The sequence below is a fragment of the Podarcis gaigeae genome (assembly GCF_964106915.1).
Source record: "Podarcis gaigeae genome assembly, chromosome: 4".
Lineage (NCBI taxonomy): Eukaryota > Metazoa > Chordata > Lepidosauria > Squamata > Lacertidae > Podarcis > Podarcis gaigeae.
In genome coordinates, this window is record NC_139677.1 from 74,376,721 (window position 1) to 74,397,310 (window position 20,590).

Here is a 20,590-nt window from a genome sequence, read left to right on the forward strand (position 1 = left end):
TCTGGCCACTGTGTTCTGCACTAATTGTGCCTTCCACACCAGATCCGAGGACAGCCTTACATATGAAAGGTTCTTAATGAACATGGAATGGAAGATAATGTTTGCTTGCTTTCTTATTATTATTTCATGAAGCTTTTACTGTTTGATGTTTGTTTGGTTGTGGGTGGTGGTTTTTTTTGGGGGTGTGTGTGTGTTAATTTTTGTTGGAAGCTTCCCAGCGTGGGTGAGGCAGCCCAGGCAGTTGATCGGGGTATAAGAATTGAATTATTACTAGTTCAAATGGCAGAAAGGTAAGAGAGTCCTGGCTGAAACCTTAGAGACTCACTTCCAGTCAGTGAAGTAGAGGCATGCCGATCTTGATGGACCAGTGGTCTGACTTGGTAAAAAAACAGCTTATTTTGGGTTAAGGTAAAGGTAAAGGGACCCCTGACCATTAGGTCCAGTCGTGACCGACTCTGGGGTTGCGGCGCTCATCTCGCTTTATTGGCCAAGGGAGCCGACATACAGCTTCCGGGTCATGTGGCCAGCATGACTAAGCTGCTTCTGGCGAACCAAAGCAGCGCACGGAAACGCCGTTTACCTTCCCGCAGGAGCGGTATCTATTTATCTACTTGCACTTTGACGTGCTTTCAAACTGCTAGCTTGGCAGGAGCAGGGACCGAGCAACGGGAGCTCACCCCGTCGCGGGGATTTGAACCGCTGACCTTCTGATCAGCAAGTCCTAGGCTCTGTGGTTTAACCCACAGTGCCACCCGCGTCCCTTTGCCACCCGCGTCCCTTTATTTTGGGTTATCACATGGTAAATGAGTGAACTTGTGTAATGTCAGAATAGTGCACCTTTGGCATAAACATGCAGGAGTGGGACATCCTATCGTCTGACATGCATAGAATGAAACCATAAATGTTGCACAGCAAGTCAGATTGCCATAGTGCAACACCAATAATTTGCATCCCTGTCTTTGCAATGCATTTGCCAAACTATTTGCCATTAATACTGTAAATCCAAAGCATGGTGACATTTGATTTTAAAGAATATTACAAAGAGGTCCAGGCAACGGTCATCACTAATGAATGCTTAATACATTAACATTGCTTGCGCAGGTTTACCAGTGTGCACGTTTGCCTAGACGTTGCTTGAGATTATTTCTTGACTTACTGATTTGCTGATTAAGCTCAGTCTAAAACTCCCCCTTCAGCTAATACACATCATACAAGGTTGGGGGGAAGATGGAAAGGTCTTTCCCCCTCCTTGTCTGATATTTGATAGCTGTTTTTTCCTACAGACTTTTGTACTGCATGTAAAAAAAAGAGGAGACATTCTTGATCAAATGAAATCTGCAAGAAACAAGCTCATTCTTTCCATCTCCCAGACGTCCTGTTTGAATGCCGTCCCTTCCCTGTACGTTCAGTTCCAGAAGCCTGGGGAAACCAAATACCCACCCAGCCATGACATACAATGCCAAGTCATAATTACGAAGGACAAAAAGACAGCTGCTTTGCTGGTGTTTTTAATCAGGGTTTGACACCATCGGAGATTATTGGACTTTTACGTGATTTAGGAAAGATTAGTCTTTTCATTGCTTTTTGCAGGGATCAGTTCAGATAAAGGGCCAATTAACCGTGTTTCTAGTGGCTGAGAGAGGCAGACTGCAGGACTGGTGCACATCAGCGCCTAATAGCTAAGGTGATAGTTGCTAATGGCAGAAGAAGAGGTCTCAATTTTTATAGAGTTCAGGGAAGCCAAGAGAAGTATGGTTGAGCAGTCAAACCACACACTACTTTTCCAAAGCATGGAAGGTTTCAGTCTTTGGCCAAATGATTGCTTTCCACCCACCCACTACAGTCAAACCTCGGTTGTTGAACGTAATCCATTCCGGAAGCCTGTTCGGCTTCCAAAATGTTTGACAACCTAGGCACGGCTTCCAATTGGTTGAAAGAGCTTCCTGCACTCAAGTGGAAGCCATGTCAGACATTCAGCTTCTGATAAACATTCAAAAACCGGAGCAAAAACTGGGTTTTCATCATTTGGGAGCCGAAACATTCCAAACGGAGTCATTTGGGAACCAAGGTTTGACTGTATCAAGATATGCCTGATCTACTGTACAATGGAAATTAGGTGTGGTAAGGCTAAATTATCTCCCTCAAGTACCATATTCAGATATATAATTGCAATAATTTATTTGTTGTTGTTGTTTAGTTGTTTAGTCGTGTCCGACTCTTCGTGACTCCATGGACCAGAGCACGCCAGGCACTCCTGTCTTCCACTGCCTCCCGCAGTTTGGTCAAACTCATGTTCATAGCTTCAAGAACACTGTCCAACCATCTCGTCCTCTGTCATCCCCTTCTCCTTGTGCCCTCCATCTTTCCCAACATCAGGGTCTTTTCCAGGGAGTCTTCTCTTCTCATGAGGTGGCCAAAGTATTGGAGCCTCAGCTTCGCGATCTGTCCTTCCACTCAGGGCTGATTTCCTTAAGAATGGATAGGTTTGTTCTTCTTGCAGTCCATGGGACTCTCAAGAGTCTCCTCCAGCACCATAATTCAAAAGCATCAATTCTTCGGCGATCAGCCTTCTTTATGGTCCAGCTCTCACTTCCATACATCACTACTGGGAATACCATAGCTTCTACTATATGGACCTTTGTTGGCAAGGTGATGTCTCTAATAATTTATAGCTTATCATAAAATTGTCAATAATTACCTATGCTAATTTAAATGAATCTGGCAATATTGATGTTGAATTTATCTTCCCTTATGAAGGTGAAGTAAGCATCTTGAAAACTATGTTTTCTCCCATTTCTCAGCAGAGTATACTGAGTATACAGGAGAATATTCTGCAATTTCCACCCTGTTCCATTATGTTTTATTTAGCCAATAGTTTACTGAAGCATTAACGGCTTCACTAATCACTGGCACCATGTGTTTTAACCAATGTTAATATGAGAGAGTGCAGCTCTCAGCAGGAGCAATGATGTCATGATATGCATTGCAGGCTGTTTGGGCTAGCTCAGGGATGTCCAACCAGCAGATTGCGATCTACCGGTAGATCCTCCCCCTAGGAGTGGGCTCCTATGAATGGTTGTGTAAATCCTCCCTCAAAAAAGAGCTCAACAACTCTGGGCAATCCACCCACCCCACGCACACTCCTCCTCTCTCCAATGACAATGGGTAGATCATTGCCAGGACTAGATGATCCTTGGACTAGATGATCCTTGGGTTCCCCTCCACCTCTGATATGATTTTATGATCTTCCAGAGTGCTTTTTGTTGTAAGCCTAGGAGATGTGTCTAGCCTGCACATCATCCTTTTGTTATGTTGGCTATGCTTGACTCAGAGGGTGACTGGTCCAAGGTTACTCAGTGAATTTAGTAACTGATCAGAGATAAAGCCCAAGTCTCTCCAGCTCAACATATATTTAAAAAAACTGAATTCAGTTAGAAATCAGCATTTGACACCCTCTCCAAAATCAAGGAATACAACATGATGGTGTGCAATGTCTACCTATAAAGCAAACATGCAGTTTCCCAAACACACTTTCTCAAGTAAACATATAATGAACACTTACAATGATATTTTTACACTGGCTGGTAGATCCTTCAAGGTCAAGGATGGTATTCAACTAGAATTCAACTTGATCCACTGAATTCAATTAACATGACTAATGTTCATTAATTTTAATAAGGACTGTTCTGAGTAAAACTACGCTTAGTTAATGGACTATTCCACTTGTAAAGCCATCTACGTCAGTATTATGAGAGTATTATGAGAGGAGAAAATGTTTTCCCTATCTCTTTTCTCCATACTGCTGACCACATGCAGTTTTATATGCTCCCATCATGTCCCTTCTTATTAACTTTTTTTCTCAACTAAAATGCCCTAGATATTTAGGCTGTTATTCAGGGGATTCAGACGATTTATCGCCAAACTGAGTTTTGTAAGCATGATGAATTTATAAGACCATCCCTTTGCAGTCTCACAAGTGCAATCTGGGCAAGAAAAGCACTCTGAAATGGAACAAGTGGTTGCAGGGGTACCAACTTGAATAAAATATTGTGGGGGCCCAGGTAAGGCTGCCCCTCACATAATTGATCGCATGACGCAGTGCACACACACCATTTGAATGGGAATGCCCATCAACTTAGCAGGGGCCCAACCCCCTCAAATATTTTATTGTGGGGGCTGAAGCCCCCACGGCCCCTAGGAGTGGGCTCTTATGAATGGTTTCCCAGAATTAGCTCCTTAATCTCAAATACAGGAAACTTGCACAAGTTATTTTCCAGTTTCAAGGAAGTATGGTCTGATATTGAGCAGAAGATTTGCTGTTGAGAAATATATAACAGGTAAATGGGCAGATTTGTATATCCATCAAGTAATATCCCCACAGATTGCTGTTGAATGCTGTTACTTCTCCCATTTCTAGCAGGTATTTGCATCTGCACAGACCCACTTTCCATTCACTGTTTCAGTTGAGGCATTAAACCATTTTCATTAATGGAAATATAGTTCTTGAGCAGAATAATTAGACCCTCCTCAGAAAAGATAAAAGCTTGGTGATTTGAATGGAAGATTCTTCTTCAGAGGCAGCCAATTGCCTAATCAGGCTGTCTCCCACCTGACAGTCAGTAATTAGAAAATGGTTGTGTGTGCATGTTAAAACCTTAACACACAGGTGTCATCCTCCTGCTGGGACATAGTGGGGGGAAGAGCAAGTCTGTGGCAAAAGGCTGAGGTGAGCACATTTGTTCCACTGTGGCTAATTAATTGGTTTAGGTTCAGATCTGTGGGGTTGTTGTTGCTGCTTTTTTTTTTTAAGTCATCTGAGAAGTTTCTGACATTAAAGTCACCATGACTGATTTGGGCTGCAAGAAACATAGTGACTGCACTGTCTCCAGGCTGCTCAATGTGGTGGAGAATGAGCTCCAAGCTGGCAGAGACAAAGGAGACCCCACCGAAAAACAGCTCCAGGTTGTCTTAGAGGATGCTGCACTATGGCAGAGATTCAGAGAAGTTACTAATGAGATGATTGTCACGAAGAATGGCAGGTGAGTCTTATCTTCTGCTTAGAGGAAGCGAGGGATGAAGAGAACTGTTTAAGGGACAGCAGCTTAACTGTGCACTTAGTTTATTCAACAACTCACTGGGGGGATTCTCCTGCGCAAGAACCATTGAATGGGACTGAACGAGAGCAGGGAGTAGTAGCACTAATGCACAGCTCCCAGTTGTTTTAGTGGTGCTTGGGCAGGATACTTTGCCAGTGGATTGCACCCAAATACTTCTTTGAACAAATGCTGGTCTTTCTTGATATATGAACAAACCTGCCCATTTACCCTTTTCCAGAATTCAGAGGTTGTTGAGAGCTGCTATTTCTGTAGATTTGGAGATGGAATATCTGAGTGATGTGTACGTAGCTGATGGATGTTAATGAATAAGCAGAAAGTTAAAAGAACTAAAACATTCATCATCTTCTGGAATAGTATTTTCGTTAGCAGTACACAGTCTTATTGAATGAGTGATTGCATTTATATCCCATCTTTTCTCCAGGGAGCTCAAGGTGGTAGTCGTGATTCTCCTTCTCCTCATTTAATCCCCACAAGAATCCCGTGAGGTAGATTAGGCTGAGAAGCATGACTGGTCCAAGATTACCTAGTGAGCTTCTTAGCTGAGAGGGGATCTGAACCCTGGGCTACTAGGTCCTAGTCTGACACTCTAACCCCCACCCTCAGAGATACAGAACTTTCTTGCAGAAAGATTGTACCTTATAAGGGCTCCATTGGATGTGATTTTCCTGCACAGATATCTATCTATATAACCTATGTGTTTGACAACAAGCATGGCAAATGTACGCAAATTACTTTATTTTAATTTGTACCCTGCTTTTCAGTTCACAACAGAACCCCCCAAAATAGACTTAACATCAAAATGCAAAGCCAGCCAAAAACACATTAATGAAATAAACATTAAAACAAAAAGTGGTGACCCATTCAACATATGTGCACATTATGCAATTAGCGATGGGTTTTCATGACATCTAAATGGTCATGTGTGTTTTTCTCATATATGATGGGCCACACACAGGTCTGACATCATGGCAGAAAGAGCGCATGAATACCCAAGCTGATGTTTGCCAAAATCCACCCAGAACTTTGTTAAAATATTGATTTACATTGTTTGTTGACAAAATGAACATGGTTAGAATCAGGGGGTTACACGGAATCTGTTCTCAACCCCCCCAAATTAGGTCAAACTGACAGTGCATTCCTAACCATACTTGTTCAGAACTTTGGGCTCAAAAGAGCGTCACTCCATAGAATATTATAGGATTGCTACCTCAAATATATGTTTTCTAGTGAACAAGAACTGAACCTGAAACTTGAAATCTTTCAGGGTCAACACAAAATATTGAGAAGCCCTAGATATTTTGCTGCTGAGGTAAAGGACAGTATGGGACACAAATACTGGCTGCCTCTGCTTCACATGCAGGCTGCCTGAGGAGGCTACCTCATTCTACCTAATATTAGGGCCAGCCTTGTTTGTTCCTTGAGGGTATAGTACCTCTGAACACTTCGTTTTCATTTAACTATGATGGTTAATGTTCATGGATGATAGGTCTATCAAAGGTTTTGTCTTAGTGCTCAGTATGGGCCTAAAGGGTAAATGGACGCAATGATAATGGCAAGGAGGGGCAGTTGGGTACCTGAGAATATCGTGCCCAAGTTCTTCTCGGAACCTGGAACCAGCATTAAATAAATGCATCAGATGAACCATTTTGGTACTGAAATGTGCTTAAATGCAGTTGTTGTTTGTAAGAGAGAGGGAAGGGGAGATTGGCAAGCAAATCCCCTCTCAGTTGTATTGATGATGTAGTGACATTTCTCTGATGAAAACAGGAATGTCCTATTCCATCCCTTCCAACATTTCTCTGGCAAAAATAGGAATGTCCCAAGGAAAAGTGGGATCTTCTAGAATCAAATCAGAAAATGGGGCAGCTTTTGTAAATTCAGGTCTGTTCCTGGAAAATCGGGACACTTGGAGGGTCTGGATGACTACTTGGGCTGCAGACTTCCTGTAGGCATCTGATTGGCCACTATGAGAATAGGATGCTGGACAAAGGAGATCCAGAAGTGGGGTTCTTAACTCTTTATTAGAAACAGAAAACGTTGCCCTGGTCATAATGCATGCTAGCTTATGCAATCATGGCTGGCTGTTTTGGTGAAAGCACATTGTGATGTTAAAGCGTGTTCTCCTTCATGGAGAGCACATGTTGCGGTGGGGGCCGCCAGAACACTCCAAAGTTGGGGGCGGGCTAATTGATCATTGGCCACTGATGTGATTGGACTTCCCTTGTTGTTGGGAAGAAGCTAATGTTGCCATTTGTTGATTGACAGCCAGAAATGCTAAAACTCCTTGCACTAGGCTAGGGCTTCCTCTTTTCGCCCGTGCATTGGATTGCCCATCCTCCCCCCTAGAATTAGGGTTGTTCGCTTTGACCTTGCTATGCCTGTCATGGGGTCGTCTGCTCTTGGGGCAGGGGCCCGGTAGGAATTTTGTCCATCTGGCTGGTTGGCTGGGGCCATTTGGCTTTTGCCTACTGCGTAGCAAATCGTCACAACTTGTAAGGTTGCGGTTAGGCATTGGTTTATGGTTTGGTTGGTTGAGGGGCATGGATTGGCTGTGCCTGCCCCTCTAATGCTGCTGCTGCAAGGGATTCCATTAAAGGAATGGGGGCTAACTATTGCTTGTCCACTCTGTCAAGGGGGCTCGGGCCATAGCAATGAGCTCCTGGTTGCATTTGGGGAGGGCTGAGGGCAGCTTCCCTGCTCCATCGCTATCCCCAAGTGTATTCCCCTTTTCTGACTTTCGCATCGTGCGGAATGTCAGTCTGTCCCCCATGGTGAGGGCAGATAGTTGCAACCAATGCCTAAGCAACCACTCACATTTTTGTATTTTAATAAAGTTGGGGCCAAAATTATGCCAAAAACCTTAAACAAAAATTCTGTGTGATGTGTGAGTTATTGGGGTGGCCCTGGGGACCTCGACACGCAAACAGATCCAGACATAATTTATAAGGAAGTTACTGAACAAGTAATTGAGAAAGATGATTTCTGAGTTTTAATGCCCCCCGTTCCTCATGTTTCTCTTACAGACGGATGTTCCCTGTCTTAAAGATCAGTGTCTCGGGCTTGGATCCCAATGCCATGTATTCCTTCCTGCTTGATTTTGCTCCGACTGACAGCCACCGCTGGAAGTATGTGAATGGAGAATGGGTCCCAGCCGGAAAGCCAGAGCCATCGAATCACAGCTGTGTCTATATCCACCCAGACTCTCCCAACTTTGGGGCGCACTGGATGAAGGCTGCGGTATCTTTCAGTAAAGTGAAACTTACCAACAAGTTGAATGGCAATGGGCAGGTATGGCACCCTGTTTCTTCCATGCCTTTTGGCTTTGGTTTCAGGCTTCTACCAATCAAGAAATATCAAGGGTGCATTTACGCAATTAGAAGGGCCCTTAGAGGCCTCTTCACCCACAGATGCCAATTATTCCATGGAGTCCAAATGTAAACAGGAATAAACAGGTCTTAATTGGGGCTTTCAGATTTTAATGGACTCCTTGATGTTAAGAGAGACAGAGTGCGCTGTGGTTTAACCATCAGGGATGTTTCCCCCTATAGTTTTTTCTTGTGTGTTAAGGTTTTTACACAGGACTTCAGAGAAGGGGGAAATGATTGTGGGTATTAAGGTTTTGTTTTCTCCCCCATGCCGTTTGGTGCATAAGTGGAATGTTGGCAATAGTCAGGTACTCGAATAAAAGGCTTCTCCTAAATGAAATAATTACTGTGCTTGCTTTTGCTTCATGATAATTATCAATATTCCATTGAATCATCTTTGGCCTTGGGAATAATAATAGAAAACATGTACCTGTACCAGAAAATAAGTGGCATTCTCTCCGAGACCCTTAAAAATGCAAAGAGGAAAGTTGGCTCTGTTGGGCTGTTTGTAGCTTTAGATGCATATTAAAAACAATGTTACGCCTTGCCTTTGACTTGTTTTGTGCAAAACTCTTGTATTGGAACAAAACTGTCAGAAAACCCATTAGCAAGCAACGGGCGAACTTTCAATCTTGTATGCTCTAGTTTGTTGGTGGTCACAGGCAGTCAGGATCTTAATGAATCTAGCCTTCTGAGAAAGATATGAAGTGGGAAATGGTGCTCAGTATCACATCAGATAAGAAAACAGAGGCACAGAGGACCCCTGGCTTGCCAGTTCAGTCACACAGCGGAATAGTAGCAAACCTGAAATGGAATCCTGGCTTCCCAAATGCTGAGCCTATATCCTAAGTACAAGATTGTTCAGTCATGGAAAGGAATAAAGAGAACTGGGAATGGAATGCCATTAATCCTCAGTAGCTCCTATTCTAAATAGTTAGTGATAGACAGTAGCTGCATATAAACTGCAATACAGATGTCTTAGCTGTTGTGGTGCTGCCTAAACACTCATGCAGGAAGAGGAAGAAGAGTTTGGATGTGATAGCCCGCTTTATCACTACCCTAAGGAGCCTCAAAGCGGCTAATATTCTCCTTTCCCTCCCCCACAACAAACACTCTGTGAGGTGAGTGGGGCTGAGAGACTTCAAAGAAGTGTGACTAGCCCAAGATCACCCAGCAGCTGCATGTGGAGGAGTGGAGACGTGAACCCGGTTCACCAGATTACAAGTCTACCACTTTTTACCACTACATCACACTGGCTCCCTGCAGTGCTGTAGTCCCATGTTTTTTGTTGCGATGGTGGTGCAGCTAGATAATTTTATTTCTTGAACCTAATGGTCTTAATGGGTGGGAGGGGGGCTTTTATTTTTTTGAAAACTTGTTTTTATTATTTTCGTTAAATATTACAAACAACAAACATAACCACACAAAATTATTTCAGTTATAACTTTGTACATAGCAAGGAAAGTATCCATCAGTGCGATTTTGTGAGCACTCTGCTCTCATGCAATTCATGTTATCACAAGGATACTGTGCCTCGTGCGTGATGCCCCCACTTTCAATGAGCCCTCACGTGGCCTCTCCACATACAAGCCTGAGAGACCAGTGGATGCCCACATATCAGGACTGAATGATTCACAGCTAATTTACATTCTTTTTCTCCCATAGTATGACAATGCATTGGGACGGCCCTCTTGGTTTGCTTAGTTTTTCAGGCAGTTGAGGTGATCGGGGCTACTGATATTTGTTATTTTCTTAAAAAAATACCGCACATCTGAGTGATTCCAAGAGAGATATGTTGCGCTGCATGATTCCTTCAGCTAGCTCTCCAACCTCTCTCTTGCCTCAGTAGTGCTTCCTTTTCACACATGTGTGCATTCACGCATAACTTTCCCTCTCCCCTAAGCTGGAGTAGGTAAGATAGAGCCATGTAGGCCAGGGGGAGGCCAACATGGTGCCCTCAAGATGATTCAGACTACAACTTCCATCATCCTTGGATATTGGCCATGCTAACTGGGAAATGATGGTAGATGTTGTCTATAACATCTGGAGGGCACCATGTTGGCTACCATTGATGCAGGCCAATGATATGGAATTGAATAAGACATTAGACCTGATCCAGGGCTAATTCAGACTATGCCTAAGCCCCACTGAAGTCAAAGGAACTAACCAGTCTCAGCTCATTTCAGTTTCATTGCTTTCAAGGAGACGTGATCACAATTAGTTTTTTTGTTGATTCAGGACCATTATTTCTGGTCAGTCTCTGCCTCACTTTTTCTTGCCACAGATTATGTTGAATTCTCTGCACAAATATGAGCCGCAAGTTCATATTGTTCGAGTTGGAGGCCCACACAGGATGGTAATGAATTGTTCCTTTCCTGAAACTCAGTTCATAGCTGTGACTGCTTACCAAAATGAAGAGGTAGGTGGGGATGAAACATCAAAACAGCTGGGAATTGTTTAAGAAAACCCTATAACTATGTATGCTAAAACCAGTGATATGCTTCTCTACTTAAATGCTAAAATTAGGATGAAAGGGGTGGGATTTTTTGGTTAAAATTGTATTTTAATCTTGATTGTAAGCCACCCTGAATATCCTATAGAAAGGCAGGATATAAATGATGATAAACAAATTAATATAGAACAACAATAGTCAGCCTTCATCAAAATGCGACACTTCCACTTATTTATTGTTCTGTCCACTTTCATAGTTGGATGGTCAATTTTATGTTAAGATTTCATCTTTTTAATGTAGAATTTGTTAGACCTATTCTGTGCCTAGTTCTCTCTCTCTCTCTCTCTCTCTCTCTCTCTCTCTCTCTCTCTTTACTGCAGGTAGCCTGTGGGGAAAAGTATTGAGCCCTATTTTGGCCTTTGAAGTAAACATATACGGGATCAATGTTCCTGTGTATATTCCCTACACATCTTCCTAAGTCCAATATGAAGGTCTGAAAGCAGATTTTAAGTGTGATTGGGTGAATATGCTTAGAATCCTCCTTGCAAACAGAAACCTTGTGTTATCCAGGTGTCCAGTCATGCACGTTCTAAGCACGTTCACCGAACCACAAGACCTGTATGCTGAACATGGAAGGTCAGAAGTGACATTAATGTACATAGGGAGAATGGAAGGAGGTTGTCTGTGTGTGCATGCCCGCCCACTCTGCCCACTTTTAGTCACATGTGTTTTCCCTAAACACCAGAATAGGGCTTTAGTTCTTGCTTATTTTAATGATAAAGGAGAAAGAAACAAATTCTATCCATGTTGTTGTGGCCTTTTAACCATCTTTTTGGCTTCTCTAGGGGCACTGTGGATGTTGGCACTGGGATGCTGCCCAATAGCATATGGAACAGAAATTCGGGGCCTATAATTCATTTTCTTCCAGCAGCAAACTAAATGCCACTGCTTCATAAGAGGGCAGTCCTTCAGTATAGTGAACCCACTGACTTATAACTACATGATTAAATAGAATGCAAGTTTCCGCGAGAGTGATTGCCTCTGGCAAAACTTACTCTGGAAAATGGCAGGCTTCAGATGATCAGTTGTCAAACGTCAATTTTTCTTGCTAATGCAACTCTTTTTCTTTTTCCAAACTCAAGATAACAGCTCTCAAGATCAAGTACAACCCCTTTGCCAAAGCTTTTCTGGATGCAAAAGAAAGGTGAATTTATTTCCTAATAAGCCTCATTATACCTGCTGCCCTTTTGTGCTGTAGTGACCTCAGATAATCGTCCCCAGGCTTGCTACTTGCTCTGTTGGCAGAATAAACATGTAAGGTGCACTGTGATGATGGGGCATTAAAACAATAACAACATTTGTACCCCATACTCCCCACAAGAAACATTCTGGACTTTCCCTCTTGTACCCCCTCACAAAAAGCAGGTAAGGTTGAAAAATAATGATCAGACCAAGGTTACTCAATTAATTCCATGGTTAACTGGGGAGGCATCTCTGTGGACGTAGTTTTGCTAGAATTGAAATAACCTTAATAATACTATCTTTCAGAAACCACCCCAAGGATGTTTCAGATATTGTCTCTGAAAGTCAGCACATCACATATTCTCACTGTAAGTTTTGCTTTTTGATTTCTTTGTCATATTTGGGAATGCCAATGACCAATTGGCTTGAGCATCTTGATCTGTCAGTGGTTAGGACCAGAAAGGCTTCTGGGGGGATAGCTAACCTTCTAACATCAGGAACATTACTTCTATTTTCAAGAGCTACCATTTGACTTATACTTCCCCTCCCCCTCCCAGCTCTACCTCCTTTGATTAGCATTGTATGCCGGATATCATCTGGTTGTTGATGGGATGACATATAACCAGAAGGTTTCTTTTACCCACAACAGTTTGTTTGCTGCTTATTTATTTATTTTGTCCCCAACCTTTCTGTTGTGTGCTGCTTGCATGCTAAGCCATTTGCACTTCCTAAATTACCAGCATGCTAAGCTGGTTGCACTTCCTTCATTACCAGATTCTTACGGTTTTCTTAGAATCACAGAACAGACCCTGAGCATCATCTAGTCCAATTCCCTGCAATTCAGGGATCCCAACTAAAGCATCCATCACGGATGGCCATCTAATCTCTGCTTAAAGACCTCCAGTGAAGGCGAATCAATCCCCTTCCAAGGGTGTACATTGCACTGTGAAACAGCTCTTACCATCAGAAAGTTCTTCCTGATGTTGAGTCATAATCTTTTGTAACTTGAATCCATTGGTTTGGGTCCTACCTTCCAGAGTAGGAGACAACAAGCTTGCTCCATCCTCCATGTGACAACCCTTTGGATTTTTGAAAATGGCTGTCATATCTCCTCTCACTCACCTCTTAGGCAGGCTAAAAACATACCCAGCCCCCTCAAGAGCTCCTCATAAGAATGGATACAAAAACCTATGGAATATGCAGAAATGGTGAAACTTACTGGAAGAATAAGAAATCAAGACAACAAATCTTTTACAAAAGAATGGAAATGGTGTATTGAATATTTACAGATAAATTATAAACAGATAAAAACATTGGCAGGATTATTGCAATAACCTGCAGTTTTATAAGAGTATATATTTAAAGAAGATGATTAAATGCGTAAATTATGTTAATTTGGATATGCAGAAGGTATAACAAATAAAGTTAAGGAACCGCAGAAAGAGGGGGAAGGAAGTCAAATCTTGAAATGTCAAAATGATTGTAAAATTAGTGAAATGCATAAAATAAGTGTAATGTATAAACTTGAAAAGTTTAAATAAATAAAAGAGAAACTTTAAAAGAGAGAGAGAGTTCCTCATAAGGCTTGGCTTTATGTTGATAGTGAAACTAAGGCTGTTTGGGTATCTTAAACTAAAAGAATTCCCCCTTCTCTTTGAGCCTGAAACATTTTTGGTAGATTGTGTGCGCGCACACACAGAAGCAAAGAAAGGAGCTTTGAGATTGTCATTTGCTGTTATTTTCCTTGATCAATGCTCTTTTCTTAATGTCTCTCTAGTGGGTGGCTGGTTGATTTCTAACCCAGATGCCATGTGCACAGCAGGAAGTTCAAGCTATCAGTATGGTGGGACTTTTCCTCTTCCTGCTGCCCATTCTCACCATGGCTGTGAGCACTATTCAACCCTTCGAGGACATAGGGCTGTTCCATACCCTGCTTCATACATGCAAAGAAATCACTCTCCAACAGGTAAGTTCTTGGCCTGACATTTTAAAAAACTATTTATGGGGAAAGAGCAACGACCTAAAAAGCAACAATAAGGAAGCACACAATTTACATTGCAAATGTTAACAAGTGCAAATCAAAAGTCAAAGAAACTGAGAGAGTTTTCCTAGGAGAACTTTCCCCTATTGATTCCACACATGGATAAATGGTTCCTATTTCTTCTTTAAATTAAGGGCAAAGATATTTATGATCTCAAAGAATTCCCCTTCCCAAGTTCATGAGTGCATCTTAGGAATCTCTTTTCTGCAATACCCTCCCTTACCTCTTGAGATGTGGGGATGGCAATTACCGTATTTTTCACTCTATAACACGCACCTGACCATAACACGCACATAGTTTTTAGAGGAGGAAAAGAAGAAAAAAAATTCTGAATGAAACAGTGGATGTATCATTTTTGTGCTTCATGCTGTGGCCACAGACATGTGATTTGATGGTGAGTTTGGGGTTGCCCAATGCAAAGATCCTGAGAATCTCTGTGGATCCATGCTTTGTAACCACGTTTTTGCACCATTGTGGCCCCAGGCAACAGTGGGTGCGTGATTTTTTTGGTGCAGGCTGTAGCCATGGACATGCTATGTGATCTGATGGTGAAATTGGGGTGACTCAATGCAAAGATCCTGAGGATCCATGTGGACCCATGCTTTGTAACCACGTTTTTGCACCATTGCAGCCCCAGGCAACAGTGGGTGTGTGATTTTTTTGGTGCAGGCTGTAGCCACGGACATGCTATGTGATCTGATGGTGAATTTGGGGTGACCCAATGCAAAGATCCTGAGGATCCATGTGGATCCGTGCTTTGTAACCACGTTTTAAGTGGGGAGGGAAGGAAAAACACAGAAGGGACAAAGAGCACGAGAGGGGTGTGCAGCTGGCTAACAATGCAGGAGAGGGGTTTAACGGGAGGGAGGAAAGGAAGGCAAAAGTTTTCCCCCACCCACCCAAGCCAGCCCCCTCTCTCTCTCTCTCTCTCTCTCTCTCTCTCTCTCTCCCACCTGCATGTTTTCCGGCTGCCTGCGAGTCCCTAGAATGCTGGACGCAGCAGCACAGAGAGGAGGAGGTGGTGGCTGTCGGCTGCGCTCCTAGCCGACGGAACCTGAGCTGGAGCCTGCGCGCAGTGTGACTAGGAAGGAATTAGAAGGAAGGATGCGATCCTTTCCTTTCCCCTCTGCTTGCCAGGAGGGCAGGGGATTTCCCTGCTTTTTGTTGCGTTTGAGCAAACACAGCAACCGAAAACAGAAGAGGGTGGGCAGTAAGACCCTGAGGCAGAATGCAGGAAAGCAGCAGCTTCCTCTCTACAGCTTTCCCTCCTCCGCGCAATCTGATTTTTGCCCCTGCACTCGGGGCAGTCGGCTCCAGTGACCACACATTCGCTCAATAACACACACAGACATTTCCCCTTACTTTTTAGGAGAAAAAATGTGAGTGTTATAGAGAGAAAAATACGGTAGGTTAGGTAAAGGTAAAGGGACCCCTGACCGTTAGGTCCAGTCGTGACCGACTCTGGGGTTGCAGTGCTCATCTCACTTTATTGGCTGAGGGAGCCGGCGTACAGCTTCCAGGTCATGTGGCCAGCATGACTAAGCCGCTTCTGGCGAACCAGAGCAGCACACGGAAACACTGTTTACCTTCCCGCCAGAGTGGTACCTATTTATCTACTTACACTTTGATGTGCTTTCGAACTGCTAGGTTGGCAGGAAGGCAATTAGGTTAGGTGCCTTTTAAAAAGGATTAGACAAATTACAAATATATTGAGCTATTAGCTTTCCGATGGACGCGGGTGGCGCTGTGGGTAAAACCTCAGCGCCTAGGACTTGCCGATCGCATGGTCGGCGGTTCGAATCCCCGCGGCGGGGTGAGCTCCCGTCATTTGGTCCCAGCTCCTGCCCATCTAGTAGTTCGAAAGCACCCTTAAGTGCAAGTAGATAAATAGGTACCGCTTTATAGCAGGAAGGTAAACGGCGTTTCCGTGTGCTGCGCTGGTGCTGGCTCGCCAGAGCAGCTTCGTCACACTGGCCACGTGACCCGGAAGTGTCTGCGGACAGCGCTGGCTCCCGGCCTCTAGAGTGAGATGAGCGCACAACCCTAGAGTCTGCCAAGACTGGCCCGTACGGGCAGGGGTACATTTATTAGCTTTCCATGATTCTAGATTCAGGTAGGTAGCCAAGTTGGTCTGATGCAGTTGAAATAAATAAATAAAAATAGTCCAGTTGCACCTTAGAGACCAACTAAGTACCGTATTTTTCACCCTATAGGGCACACCGGCCCATAGGGCGCACCTAGTTTTTTTGGGTGGGAAATAAAGAAAAACAATTTTATTTCCCCCCCAGGGGCTGGGGCGGGGGAAGCCCGAGCTTCCCCCGACCCCAGCCCCCAGAACAGGCTGCTATCCGCAAGTCTGGGAGCCCGGCGGGAACTCCCGCCGGTCTCCCCAGGCTTGCGGATATCTGCCTGAAGCCCGGGGCGCGCTCCGCTGCACTCTCTGGGTTTCGGGCTGCAGGCTGCTGTCCGCAAGCCTTGGGAGCCCGGTGGGAACTCCCGCTGGGCTCCCAAGGCTTGCAGATAGCTTCCTGAAGCCTGCATTCGCCCCATAGGACGCACACACATTTCCCCTTCATTTTTGGAGGGGAAAAGGTGTGTCCTATAGGGCGAAAAATATGGTATTTTCCGGGTATGAGCTTTCATGTGCATGCACACTTCTTCAGATACACTGAAACAGAAGTCACTAGACCCTTATATATGGAGGGTGGGGTGGGGTTTTTCTCAGTAGGGTAGTAGGAGATGGGTGATTGACTCAATGGGTATGGTAAACCTGTTGATGACTGCAATTAGTCGTACGGGAAAAAGCATGGGATAGTATGCAGATGACCAAAAATAGCTTTAGCATGTGTAATGAGACAAGAATCCAATATCTCTATTCAGAACCGGTCTTGCCATAGTTTTCAGTTTAGTAAATGCCAGCAGTGCTCTTTAGCTCTCTATATTGGACAAGTAGGCCAAACCCTCTGCCAAAGGATAAATGGTCATAAATCTGACATCAGGAATCACAAGACAGAGAAGCCAGTTGGAGAACACTTCAATCTTCCAGGACATTCAGTACAGGATCTCAAAGCAGTTACAACAACAAATAAACAAATGCATTCTAATTTTTCATCTTAAAATAATTTTGTTAGAAACATGTCACTGTTGCTAACAACTTCTGCTTCCTTTTCTAAAGTGAATTTGATAGAAAGCAGCAACAATGAACTTCAAGTGCCATCGGTCCACGAAGGCTGGGCTGCAGTACCTTCCAGTCACCATGGCAACTTGCTCCCAGTGCCACACAACAGTGGTACGGCCACCCCGGGTCCGAGGTAAGCACACCATCGATTTGCAATTGCCCATCGTATCAGCAGCAGCCACCGAGCAACCTTAGCAGCTTTCGGTGTAACAGCTCCCTTGGAGAACCATCACGTATGACAGTGGCCTCCCTGGATATGAATAAGTCTCTTCTTGCTCAACCTTCTCCACAAAATTGTGGAGGAAATGGGTAAAGGTGTGGTCTACACATGCAGCAGAATGAGATGGTAGAATACTAAGATTGTAGAGTGGATTGTTTCACTTGGAATGGCAAGGAAGGGATTCAGTTTTTCCATGGGGGGAAAAGGCCTGGAAGTGAAGCACCAGTACAGTAGGGAGAAAGGCTCTAGCATAGCCTTACCTTCCATCCTAATTTCCACTTGGATGTAGCTGTAGACAGGGGAGTATTCCATTTGTTCGAAGGATGGCATGTGAGGTGGCAGAATGAGAACGGATTCAAAAATTGCATGAACCTAGGTCCCAGTAGAGACTATGGATTCCAATCTGGTTGTAAAACAATGAAATAACAATGTATAACTTTAAGACAAAAACTCTGCCAATAGTGGGTGGCCTTTACACCTGGTCAAAAAAAGAGGACATGCAATTGCACAATCTTTTCCTATCCTAGCTTATATGCATGGAGCATACTTAGAAATAAATTAAATAGAAATGCAATACAACCCACCATAGTGGAGCAGACTGGGTGAAAACTGACTGGGAGTTTTGTGTGTCTGCTTAGTGCGCTGCCTAGGTGCAAGTTGTTGACAGACAGCTTCAAGATCTTTGCTTTTGCTTCTTACAATTATTTAAACTGACCAAACAGCCCTTCAAATGAAAGACTAACCTCTGTACAGTAGGACACAAGGCACCCTATTTAATAAAAGGAGCATTGCACCTTTTGAAAGATTTCCATAGCTTCTGTTTGGCTGTAATTTTTTTCAAAAGGACTTAGGGTTAACAGCTGGCTAGTTTACAAGAAGTGCTTTACACCCAGCATCCCTAGTAAAGGTAAAGGGACCCCTGACCATTAGGTCCAGTCGTGGCCGACTCTGGGGTTGCGGCGCTCATCTCGCTTTATTGGCCGAGGGAGCCAGCATACAGCTTCCGGGTCATGTGGCCAGCATGACTAAGCTGCTTCTGGAGAACCAGAGCAGCGCACGGAAATGTCCTTTACCTTCCCGCCGGAGCGGTACCTATTTATCTACTTGCACTTTGACGTGCTTTCGAACTGCTAAGTTGGCAGGAGCAGGGACCGAGCAACTGCCGACCTTCTGATCGGCAAGTCCTAGGCTTTGTGGTTTAACCCACAGCGCCACCCGCGTCCCTCAGCATCTCTAGAGACCACTGCAAATTTCAACTGTTGAGTGTTGTTGTTTTTGCTTTGCTTTGCTTCAGTCACTATCCATGCCTATGGACAGTCAGCAACAATGCCCTCAATGTGGCCAACCTTGCGAGTGATGCAAGCAGCAGCCCTCCTGGACCATTCCTGAGAAGCAACATTGCATTGCCTGCCACATCGTCCTCTGCTTCAATTCCTTTGCAGGGTACAGTTGCCGGCAGCATGGAAGCACAACTGGAGCCCACTTTCTCCAGGTTAACAGAGTCCACCTGGGCATCTGTAGCCTCCCATTCATTTTAAAGGACCACTGGGCAGCACAAGAATGCCTGGTAGCACCCTGGACAGAACAGCAAAGAACATGTTTAGTGATGTGCCGGCTTTTCTACATCTTGAAATCCTGGATGGTGAATTGGGCAAGTATCGTAGGACCAAAAGAAGAACAGGAGACCCCTTCTGCTCTTGCAGTTCCCAGCCTTACAGGCACAGAGTAAAACAAATCCCGATGAGGAACTCTTGCTACCAGTCATGTCAAATAAGAGAGGAGGAAAGACTCCCATTAAGAAGACATAGAACTTAAAATTATTTCAATCTATTTTCATATAGGTCAGATGGTTTCTCAGGAACATATTCATTACTGAAAGACATTACATCACAGTGCTCTCCTTGAACACTGTCTCTTGAAAGGACATTGCCATGACTTCTTCAGAGTTTAAGCTATAAGAGAGACCAAATGAGTAAGGATACATCTCATTGAACTAACTTACTGGTGAAAATAAGAACCTATTCTGCTCATCCTATTCAACCATCCCTGCTTTGAATGTCTATTGTAGGTTGTAAGTGCTTTAAGATCAGAACTGTGTCTCTTCATGTTGTGAGCAACACTTAGCATGCCCACCTGGGAGAGGGGAGATTTTCATTGTATTCCCATCAGCAAGTTCATCCAGCAGATGTTAAATCTAATTTTTTGTAATGCTTGGAGTCCTTTTGGTGTTTATAAAAATACTTTTATAAGTGTTTTGTAAAGGCCTTATATGCTGTTCTCCTATATGGAAGATTCGCTGAGTGATTTATTCTGCTCACACAGTGGACAGAATGTTGGACTACATTGATCTGATCTAACAGGGCTCTTACGTTCTTATGACGGTTGCACTCATGCAAGTTGTGGACTTGCAATCGTACATATTTTCATTAACAAGCCATGTGCACAACCAGATGATCAGCCACAGCTACTGGCAATCACTTCATTTATTTTTCTTCACTTGGCTCAGTCACAAAAATAAATCAGTTGCTAATCCATGACCACACATTGAAGTTGGTCAATATGAGCAGGTGCCCAGGGAAGAGCAAAATTGCACAAATTAGTCCTATGATCATCCATCTCCAACTTTATAATATGGTCAATGTTACTTCCTTTACTATTGCTATGTAGTGTTCATGCATGAAGAATGCCATCATGTTCTAACCCTGCTAAATGTTGAGTACACTCCATGGCAGATGAGTTCACCATCCAAGAGATTTGTGGTGTGTTTTCATGATCTTCTTGAGAATTAACATGTCTTGGCTGGATGTAATAAAAATGGAAAATATTATTTTTGAATTTCTACCTGATTCTAGTAGAAATAAAGGAACTTACTGCAATCCAATAATGTCTGTTCAGAAGTAAGATCTCTTGTGGTCAAATAGGGCTTACATCCAGGTCAGTTGGGTATAGGATTGCCACCTTAAATGTGCCATCTT

General features: G+C 43.7%; 1 protein-coding gene across 1 annotated transcript; it reads left to right on the plus strand.

Moving 5' to 3' along the window:
- Positions 1–4,842: 4,842 nt before the first annotated feature.
- On the plus strand, positions 4,843–19,153 carry TBX19 (T-box transcription factor 19; the record flags this gene model as incomplete). The annotated part of the gene is made up of 8 exons (XM_083737037.1): positions 4,843–5,039; positions 8,141–8,405; positions 10,767–10,901; positions 12,077–12,138; positions 12,483–12,544; positions 13,954–14,142; positions 17,393–17,528; positions 18,910–19,153. 8 exons carry the CDS (start codon positions 4,843–4,845, stop codon positions 19,151–19,153), a joined length of 1,290 nt encoding a protein of 429 aa, XP_083593163.1.
- Between the last annotated feature and the right edge of the window lie 1,437 nt (positions 19,154–20,590).